The sequence below is a fragment of the Equus asinus genome, chromosome 5, assembly GCF_041296235.1.
Source record: "Equus asinus isolate D_3611 breed Donkey chromosome 5, EquAss-T2T_v2, whole genome shotgun sequence".
Taxonomy (NCBI): domain Eukaryota; kingdom Metazoa; phylum Chordata; class Mammalia; order Perissodactyla; family Equidae; genus Equus; species Equus asinus.
In genome coordinates, this window is record NC_091794.1 from 52,498,540 (window position 1) to 52,509,791 (window position 11,252).

The 11,252-nt window shown below is 37.3% G+C and overlaps 1 protein-coding gene across 7 annotated transcripts in view; it reads left to right on the top strand.

The window, feature by feature from the left end:
* Nucleotides 1-10,994, top strand: part of ZBBX (zinc finger B-box domain containing) — a 109,436-nt gene extending 98,442 nt beyond the window's left edge. For all 7 annotated transcript variants that reach the window (XM_044771027.2, XM_044771026.2, XM_044771029.2 and 4 more), the window contains 2 exons: nt 8,384-8,522; nt 10,285-10,994. In XM_044771027.2, coding sequence (XP_044626962.1) covers nt 8,384-8,522; nt 10,285-10,411 — 266 coding nt within the window. In that variant the 3' untranslated portion in view covers nt 10,412-10,994. The remainder of the gene's footprint in view (nt 1-8,383; nt 8,523-10,284) is intronic.
* Nucleotides 10,995-11,252: the final 258 nt, after the last annotated feature.

Genomic DNA, 11,252 nt, shown 5'->3' on the forward strand with positions numbered 1-11,252 from the left:
TAAAAGACGAGGACTTATTTCTTACTGTTTTTAACCACATGTGATTGTAGATAGTATTAAATACATTCCTGTTATAGTTATGTTATAATTTTTCATTTTTTCAAGGTTTCATTTTATTTTCTTTTTCCTAGTGAAAATGCATATGGATTAAGTAATCAGCACCAGCATTTTTACTATGACTTCGCAATTAGGGAATTTTTTTATTTAGATTGATCTCTAGAAGGTTTGATTGTGGCATTCTTGAGAACATCTGTCTTTTATCTTTGTGGTTGATTAAGTTAGCTAGATTAATTTAGTGGATCTCATTTTTTTTCCTCTGCACATAGTAGACTTTTCTCTATTGTCTTTGGTCCATGAATATGCTGCTATTAGTCCTTTAGTTTTTATTTTTATTTTTTTGAGGAAGATCAGCCTTGAGCTAACTGCTGCCAATCCTCCTCTTTTCACTGAGGAAGACTATCCCTGAGCTAACATCTGTGCCCATCTTCCTCTACTTTATATGCGGGATGCCTGCCACAGCATGGCTTGATGAGCAGTGCCATGTCTGCACCCGGGATCTGAACTGGTGGACCCCAGGCCAAAGTTTTTCCATTTAACTTTTGTTTGATTGAATTTAATTGTCAGTGTTTTCCCCCCAGTAGGGCTCATGGGTGCTCCATTCCTTGAGTGCTTTGCTGTTTGGGAAGGCAGGAATGACAAAGGGGCTGAGGGTAATTTCTTTGTGTCACTTTTCTCTTCAACCTTGTATGTCCCGATTTGTTGTTTTCTCGATCTGCATTCTACTGTGAATAGTTTGAGATCGCCTTGATTTTTGACTCCTCCTCTCTCTTGTATGTGACAGGCTTCTTTCCTGATGGGATATTTGAAATTTTTTTTCTGAATCTTTGAAATTTGATAAATGGACCCAGGATTGTGTTTCCATGTCAATAATTAAGCATTTCTTAAAACATAGGGTTCTCTTTCTGTCTGCAAAATAAGTTCTTTATTTTCAGAGAAATTTTCTATCGCATATTTGAATTGCTTTTCTGTTCCATTTGGCTTTCTCCTGCTGAGAAACCTATTTTGTCTATGTTGGATCCTCTTTGTACAATGTATTTAGTTATATTTTCTGCAACTGTTTTAACCAGTTTTTATTTTCTTTTGCATTTACTATGATTATCTCAAGCTTGACTATTATATCAGAATTTCAATTTTCAGCTGGTTATAGTTCATTCTTTATTGATCGACAATAAATTAGCTCTCTACAGGTATTGCTTTGACATGTTTTTTGGTAATTTTTTACTTTGATATAATTTCAAAGTTACAGAAAATTTGCAAGAACGGAAGAATAGTACAAAAAATGCCAATGCACACTATACCAGTTCACTACCTGTTTGTCTTTTGGCCTATTTACATATATGCATGCACGCGCATGGGCGTGTGCACACACACACACACACACACACACTGCTCTTTTTTTCTGAACTATTGGAAAGGAAGTTATAAACATCATGACCCTTCCCCAAAATATATTTCAGTGTGTATTTCCCATGAGCAAGGACATTCTCCTACATAATCATAGTACGATGATCAAAATCAGGAAATTTAACATTGATACAATATAATCTATAGTGCATATCAAAATTTTTTAAATTGTCTCAATGAAGTCCATTATAGCTTGTTTTTTTCTGGTACAGGAGCCAATCCAGGAACAGGTGACCATTTACTATTTTCCTTTGTGATGTCTGATGTATTGTTGGTTGATCTTTGAGATTAGTTTTACTCTTTTTAAAAATGTTGCTTTTGTTATTCCTTTTGTAACCGAGAGACTTCTGGGAAATTTTCTTATGGTCTTGATCTGTTTTCTACCAGATTGGTCTTTTGTTCAATCAGGTTTTGCGTGCTATGGATTCCTGGATTCTAGTCTGTTTGTTTGCATGGCTAGTTACCTTCCTTTCTTTGTATCTTACGTGCTCAGCCTTACTGTGAGTGGCTCTGCTCTTATCCTCCGTCTTTTCTGGGATAGTGAGCCTGCATTCTCCCTGAAATGCTCTCCGCCTGTCCTGAGATCTGTCAGTCTTCTCTTTGGAGCCACCTTTGCGGGTTGGGTAATGTGCTCTTTTTTGTATCCTGCTGGCTCGAAGGCATGGGGAGGATAGACGAAGGACTAGGAGCTCAGCCTCCTTTGTTGGAGGATCTGAGCTCTCTTGTCTTTTTCTAGATTTTATTAAATGCCAAACTTCACTGGACCTGGTTTCCAGTGTGTTCTGTCCCTGTAGGGACACCTACGAGTTTGCAATTTTCTTGCCTCCGCTAAGGTCTTATGGTGGGTATTTAGGGGCTTTAAAAAATATTTCAAATATTTTCTCCTTACTTCCCCTTCACCTGCTTTTCTCCAAATTAATGTGTTTCTGGTGAGACTTGTCAGAACTTTAGATGACTCGCCTTTTGCTATTACTAGTTTGGTGTGTGTATTGGGTGGGGTGGGGGCGTTGGACAGCAGTACACCTCAGTGAATCTTCTGTTTATTTCTTTGGTTGCCCTTTGTCAAAGTTCATTATGTGAACTTGTATCCTTTTTTCGTTTGGTTCCTTTTATGATTTTATTTTATTTGACTTTTTATTTTTCTGCTTTTTCTATTTATTTCATTAGAGGTTGAAGGAGGAGAGTATATGACCCATCTTTACCCACCCATCATTCCTTTGCTTTACTCTAAATTACTAAATGTAAATCTCCTTGGAGGTAATTCTCACATTAAAGATCAATTCTAAAATGAAGCCTGAACTGGATCTAAAAGGATAAGCATACAGTTTTTAATCAGAAAATGAGCACTTCTTATTCTGATAAATTGATGAGTTCCATTATTTACAAATGAAATACAGTACTTTACAAACAGTAGTCTTTTTTTTGTTTCCAACCACTCAGCTTTCCCATTTCCTTTATCACTTTTGATCTAACATGCTTCATTGTTTCCCTATGTCACCCATTTTCTCATACACCAACACCAGTATTTTCACTAGAATACATCACTTTTTGTTTCTGAAAGTGGGCACACACTGCGGATTCTGTGAATGGCTTTTCTGATGGTCCAGGAATAGAACGCAATCACTTCCACACACTTGACTGGGGATGGCTCTCTTTCTGTTTGGAAAGAGTGGCTTTGGATGAGGGCACAGCTTTGAGACACTCACCTGGAGCTGAGGAAGAAAGAGGACGGCACATCAACTGAATCAACCCAACAGTCAGTGAGGCGACAGATGCTGTGTTGAAATCAGGCCCTATTCTAGAAAATTCACTGAATCTGCACAAGGCTTTTGTATTCTGTTTAGCATCAATGGGCAGAAAAATTGCACCACATTTCACTACTTAACGGTGCCGTTTGGAAAATCGCTTCATGAAGTTTGGTCTCACACAGGCACAGCTACGCAATTCGACTCTTATACAAATGTAAATGTGTTTATATCGCTGTGAAAGCTGCATTTTTGTTAGCAGCAACCTTTCTGACTTGTTTTCTGTTAGCTCTAGGATACGTCCACTTCCTCTAAGTTCTGTGGAAAACAGCCGTGCCAAGGAGCGGGGAGAAGACAAGACAGGAAATAACTACATGAAGTGTCTCTCCTTTGATTCAGATTGCTGTGGCTGATATTGCAGCCATGTCAGAAGCAGGCGGGGTGGGCAGGGCAGGGGACCTGTGTGTGCAGGTTGCAGACACAACTTCCTGCTGCGTCAGGAGATGGGTCAACAAAACAGGTGGTTGAGAGCCAGGCTCTGGGGCAGGAGTCCGGTTTTGGAACTTGAAACCAACCCTTACTAGCTTCGTGATGTTGGATGACTTACTTTCTTAACCTCACTTTGCATCAGTTTCTATATATGAAAGATGGGGATAATAATAGGCTGTATCATAAAATTGGTGACTGAACTCAGTTATGTACTAAATATTGTATTTATGAAAATTTATTTCTCTTTCTCTCCACACACATACACACACACACTCTTAACAGTGCCTAGCATAATAAGTCCTGAAAAATCTGTTAAATTATATAAGGAACCAGTGGGTGGAGCTTTCTACATACAGTAAGGTAATGTGCTCATGGTAAGTCCAGTTTTTAGTCAGAAACATCTAAAAGCTGTTTCCATTCTAAAACTATGTCTTATTCTAGACCACTTTGAGGATGACAGTTAGCTATAGTTCTTGCCATATTCTTATTCCTTCCAGAAATATCTTTGTAAATAACACTACAGTCACTTCCTTAAAAAGCTCAACATACCAGGTATAACTTAATTACTAAGGCACTTTGTCGGTTCTCAGATATTGTTCTAACCTGAAGAAATTTGGAAAATATCAGAAGATATGCATTATGAGAAAGTATCAGTAATGATGCACTTTAAAGCATTCAGCTTTTCAGTAGTTAAAAATGACTCATTTGTTTCCAACTTGTTCTGATTTGTGGTTTAAGAGTCTTTGTGGTCCTGAAATTCCCACAGCAATCCTGTGTTTGTGTGGGTCCATAGGTAGTTAACTGAGCCAGGTAATTAAAGAGAGGAAAGTACTTTTTCTTAAACAAAAAAGAAAAAAAATCTCCCCGGTCCTAGCAGACGTAGCCATGCTGTCTGTGAAGTGGAATAGTGAGGCAGTGGCTTCCTGAGTGGTTAGAGCCTCTGTTCAGAGGTTGACCATCAAGTAAGATATTCAACTGTGAAACTGCAATTCAGGATTTGTAGTTAGCAAATTAACTAAATAACTCTTGTAAAGACAGTCAGGTTAAAATGGGCTAGAATGGCAATCTTTTGTGCCTTTGAATTTCAGGAAAAAGTTGAGTGCTACATACAAGTGAAAGTCAACATATTAAAAAAAAATTCTGATATAAGGAATATGAAACCACTCAATGAGTAATAATAGTCACTGTTTGTTTTTAGATATGAGGTTGCTCCATTTGCTCTTCATAGCTACCCTGGGAGGTGGTAGGGGCAGGTGCTACTCTTAATCTCCCCTTTGTGGATACAGTAACTGAGGCTCTGGGTGGCGCAGAAACTGCCCCCGTCTCCCCCGGGTGCAAAGAAGAGCCAGGCACAAGTCCAGGCAGGTTGGCCCCACTCCTTTGTCTCACTGCCAAATCCTTACTTCAAATCACTATTGTGACTACTTGAAAGGGCGAAGATGTGGGCAGAATGAAGGTAAAAGGAAGATAGAGGGAAGGAAAGGAAAACAAGAGGCTGAGGGCTGGGGTGGGGCTCACAGGTTACAGGGTGAGTGTCCTGGTTGTCACACTTCCTAAATATCAGTACATCATTTGTCCGTTGCTACGCTAGATAGTCCTTTAGAAATTTTTGTTGTCGTCGTTTTTCCTTTTGGTTCCTTATTGGGAAATCACCTATCTGCTTTGTTTCCATTCTTTGAAATCTTTAACCTGTTTCTCTGGTTCTTCCTTTCATTTTTCCTTCATTTTCTTTATTTATATGAGTGTTCTTTCCCTGTGGGATAAAGTTTTATGTATGTGTTTTAAATGACTTGAGTTTTAGAAATATACCTTAGAACTTTGCATTTTAGTCAACTTTCCCCCTTTGTCTAATTCATTATTATTGTATTTAAGAGATTCATCAATGATCCAAGAACATACAGTCTTACTCTAGGGATGGAAAACTGACTCGACAGTTATAAAGTAAAATTTCCAGTATAAACGTCAATCCAGTCTTCCCTAGTCCTGTGTGAAAAAAATCAGGAGACTTAAGTTTTTGGACAATTGGCCTTTTAGGTTTAACACTAACCTGCAATAAGGTTTTTGTAAGCAATTTTATTTTTCTGTGCCTTGAAAATCAAGTGATGTCACCTTTGCTCCTGTTAACTTCCCAAGGTATTCTGAAATATAACTTTGAGAATTAACAGTTATACAAAAATAGCCCCATTCTGTTTGTACAATCTGAATTAACTCTGTGCTCATTCAGTGAGGACTCAAAGGCTAACAGAGGTTGGATACCTCTCCTGGTGGTATTCTTTAGGTCTAAGCACTGCTATTGGGTTTCATTACTGTAGTTCTACTCTAGATTTTCCAAAGCCTGAACTGACTACTTTCCAACAGGTAACGTTCCCTGTCATTGGGGCATGTTAAGGTACTTTGCATAACTATCTTCTTTTACCTTGTGGAAAAATAGCAGAGAAGATAGTAGCCTAAAGCTAAAGAATTAGATCCTGGAGCATAGTTATTGGTGATATCGGTGAACTAAAAGAGCTCTGGTCTAATTCCAGTTCTTCTACTATGTGGTTGTGTGAATTTCAACAAATTACCGATCTCCTGTGGGCCTTCAGTTTCCTAATCTCCCACAAGTGGGAACTGAACAAAAATGCTGGCTGAGGAATCTGGTTTTTCCCAAAATTAATCTTCTATAGAGCTCCCAAAGTTAAATGAGACCAAGTTAAGCTGTCTTGATTGCTTTGGGGTGGTGGGAGCAGCAGCCTCATCTCTGAGTACCGAATTTATCGGTGTATCGTAATTTGAAAGTCACTGGGATAAATAATTTAAAGGGCACTTCCGGTTGTAAATGTATCGAAGCCTTCTTGCAGCAGGAGTAATAATCTAAATTACTTTGAGAAGAGAAATCTGCTTGCTCAAAGACTTCAAGTTAACACTAAGCACTAAAAAAAACCCCAACTCTTCAGTAAAGTGTAGAATGCATGTAGTTTGGTGTTTGGTCCTTCTAATCAGGAGGCTATTTACTTGGCACTTTCATAAGAGTGAAGGAAAGAGTAGCACCCAGTAATTTTAACAGTTGTAAAGTCATCATGGCATAATCTTATGTATAAGTTCGATGGCTGTTGCAACTTTGTCAATGACAAAAAGAAGGCATTAATACAGTAATCATATTTATTATTATACTTGACGTATTGGTAGTTTATATAAAGATATGTTTGCTTATACAGATCTTCATCAACTTATGATGGGATTACGTAGTAATAAATCCATCATAAGTTGAAAATATTCTAAGTTGAAAATGCATTTAATATACCTAGCCTACCAAAGATCATAGCTTAGCCTAGCCTCCCTTAAATGTGCTCAGAACAATTACGTTAGCCTACAGTTGGGCATAATCTTATAACGCAAAGCCTATTTTATAGTAGAGTGTTGAATATCACATGTAGTTTATTAAACAATGTGCTGAACGTGAACAACAGAATGGCTGTCTGGGAACAGAATGGTTGGAAGCATATGAGTTGTTTACCCTCGTAAACACATGGCTAACTGGGAGCTGCGGCTCACGGCCGCTGCCCAGCATCACAAGAGAGGATCCTTAGCCTGGGAAAAGATCAAAATTCAAAATTCAAAGTGTAGTTTCTACTGAGTATGTACTGCTTTCACACCATGGTAAAGTCAAACAATCATTAAGTCATCTGTGCATTTGCTTCCTTAACTTGCACTCTTTGTCCTGACCTAGGCTGACTCATAGGCCAGCTCCAGGAGAAGGGAGAGGATCAAGGCTTCCCCCTTTCACATACAAATGGCTATTTTCTGCCCAAACAAAGCAAGGAGGCAGAAAAAGAAAGGGCAGCTTTGTCAGGACTAACCTTTGCCTCAGACTGTGTTGGGGTAAAGCTTTTATTTCTTAGAAGACAAAAGAGATAATAAAGTGGTTAACACTCAGACAAGTTGAGTTGTGCACTATTCTAACTTTAAAGAAGATCAATTGATTTTCTTTGGAATTTTGTGAATTCTCAGGACATTTGACATATTTCTTAAGTATAATGTATACCATGTAGTATCACTTATGTGTGGAATCTAAAAAAAGCTGAACTCACTCATAGAAACAGACACTGGAATGGTGGTTGCTGGGGCCTGGGGGGTCGGGGAGAAGGGGAGATGTTCAAAGAGAACGAACATCCGGTTATAAGGTGAATGAGTCCTGGGAATCTAATATACAGCATAATGATTATAGTTAATAATATTCTATTGCATACTTGAAAGTTGCTAAGAGAGTAGATCTTAAATGTTCTCACCACAAAAAAGAAATGGTAATTGTGTGATGTGATAGAGATGTTAGCTAATGCTGTGGTGGTAATCATTTTGCCATATTTGAGTGTATCAAATCAACACATTTTACACTTTAAATTTACACAATGTTGCATGTCAATTATATCTCTATTAAACTGAAAAAAATAATTGGGGAATTCACCAAAAAAAATCCACATGATTAAAGTGACTTGATATCCATACTCTAATTTGGAATCTCAGATCAAATTTACCTTACACTCTGCCCACCCCACAAACATTAGAAAATTGAGTGATGATTAAAAATCTGTGCTCACTTTCTTCATGCTGCTTGTAGTTTCCTCTGGATAAACTTTCAGCACCATGTACTGTGCATTTGTTTCTTGAATTTATGTGCTGACAATGCATGAAATAAAATGTTTCAGATCCTTCAGAAAAACTTCACAGCCTAACCTCAGAAGAGTTAGCAGCCTTCAACAACAATTCGCTGAATATAAGTCAGACTACCCTGGATTTCCTTAAGACATCACGTGCGAGGGGTCCCTGTGGAGCTGAGGACCTGAGGTAGGTTAGGCCTGCAGCTTATATGTAAAGATAGTAGACAGTAAAAATTTTGACAAGCCCCAACTAGTTATCTTTACTATATGAAGAAAAATTGTCCTCATGTGTGTACTTTATATGGCCATTCTTTGTAAAATGTTTGGGTCCTTTGCTGACCTATTATCAGGATTTAGTAAAAGGCTTATGAGGGTGTTACTTTAATGTAAAGAGATAATTCTCTGCTGCACAATGTGTGACAGAAAAATGAAAAGACATTTGGAATTTAATAATCCTTCAGCATTTCTTCTTATATTGAAAAACAATTGCCTTATTTGCATTAATTAAGCTAATAAGTCCCATAAATATGCATTAATGAAATCGTAAAGTGAATAAAGTTTTCAGAATAGAATATTGAGAAGTTTCTTTCTTGAAATCGAGTCTAGATTGTTAATGATAGGGTATTTTAATCTGTATCATTTCATTCTTTCCTCACAAAAGATGAGAACATTTAGGGATGCTGATTGGTTTATAAGGAACATAGGTTATACTAATAAATGCTTCAGAAAAGTAGTCTACCATGTCAGACTACTATTGACATACTGGCATTTCTTGAAAAAGGAGGAGAAGGGTCCCTTCTAGAAGGACTAACATAAATGTAAAATAAAAATCCATTGGATTGTAAATTCCTTTCATTTCTAGTCTAATATTGCAGTAAAAGGGAATCAAGAGTCTCTTAGTCTGCCTTTCTGAAAGAGGAAACCATTTAGCTGTGGTTCTTGGATTTTTGCATTTCTAACTGCACTTACATTTTTAAAAAAGAGGGATCAATATAAAGTTGCTATCTTTTCCTTTAAAATGTCATTAAAAACAAAGTAACTAAACCTTCCACATCCTCCCACCATTGTTTCATTAAAGAAAGGACATTTAATATTAAAAGTATAAGGGGAACATTCTAACAGATCTTTAAAATTAAAAATATCATGAAAAAGTCCTTATTTTCTCTTCTCTTCTTAGACCAGGGAAAATGTTCTATCACGGATATACACTGGTCCACAGACCAGAGTTTAAAGAACTGCTGGTTTAGCCTGTGTTGGGGATAAAAAAGGACTCAAACAGCAGTTATATCCATCACGGGGTGAAGTATTTTATATTATTTAGTGGCGTACATGGGCTGAAAATCTAGATAACTTGTACCAAAGAATCTGAAATTATGCAGGCTCCTCTCTGTTCTCCCATGCTGCCTCTTCCCAAACTCCAGACACCTGTGTGCTAGAGGTTCCAACGCTCCTCTCCACAATGAAACACAACAAAATAAAACAAATAATTGCTGTCATTAATTTTGGTTTCGACCTATCTTCACTGGCTATCCACAACGTCCTAATTTACTGTACACAAAAGAGGTGATTTATCTGGCAGTCTGTTCATTGGGATTGTATTAAACAGTGAAGGTAATGATGAATGTTCTTAATGATGACCCTGAGGCTCTGCAAGTTTCTGAAGTGCCTTCTGAATCATTAATGAAAGACACAACCAGAGACCATAAAATCTTCTCTCCTTGATTCCACTGTGGCTTCATTTCTTGGGAGAGGGAGAATGATGATAATTTTTCATTAAAAGGAGGCTTGGCATATTGGACACATTGAAAATGATGGCCCCGGTCTGAGATGGCCTGCACATATCTGCCTGTCTCCAATGACTTCAATGTATGGAGTATTGATCAGAAGATAAATGAAGAGTTGAAATTTGGTTCTGTATATTGTGTATTGATCTTTCAATGTATTTCCAGCTCTTCTGAAAAAGATACCGAAATTCAGTCTTCGCTGACACTTTCTGAGAGCAGCACAGATGAGGAGGAAGAAGATTTTCTTGACAAGCAACATGTCATCACACTTCCATGGTCAAAGAGTACCTAAGGATATTTGCTCACTACTGTTTCCATTTTATACCCAGAGTAAAACAAACAACTGAAAATGCAACCAAGTGATTACCTGTCCAAGAGATCTTGATTATTAATGTCTCTGATATTTCCAGGTTTACAGACTAATAAAAGTTACTGAAATTATAAGTTTAAGGGATTTTTCTTCCAAATGATATATTATATGTCAAACACTAATCTATATTGCAGATCATATTAGTAAAATTTGGTGAATTTTAAAAAATAACAGTTATAGCTGTGTCTCTAGAATCTACCATAGGATAGAACATGATTACATTTGAAGTGATATTTAATTGTTAAATTATATTTTAAATAATTATGTCATCAATAAGAGGGTACATTTGATGGCCAAGTCATATTTGGCAGTAGCATTAATTGTGCTTGGCATCCATTTTTTACTTTGGTAATTACAGTTTTCTTTTCTGTTAGTGTTTTTGACATTTATAGAAGTTCTGGTAGCTTCAAAAGTTGCTGCTAGAAGAGAAAAAGAGGAGCCCAAATAAAGTGGCTGTAATACTTGTAATTCTCTGCTCTAGTAAAACATGGAAAAGGCCCCAAAAGAGTTTTATTTTGGGTGAGTCAGTACGATGGTTAATTTTGTGTGTCAACTTGACTAGGGTATGGTACCCAGATATTTGGCCAAACATTATTCTAGATGTTTCTACAAAGATAGTTTTTAGATGAGATTAACATTTAAATCAATAGACTTTGAGTAAAGCAGATTGCCCTCCACAATGTGGGTAGGGTCTCATCCCATCAGTTTGAAGGCCTTAATAGAAAAAAGACTGAAGGACTCCAAGGAAGAAGGAATTCTGCTT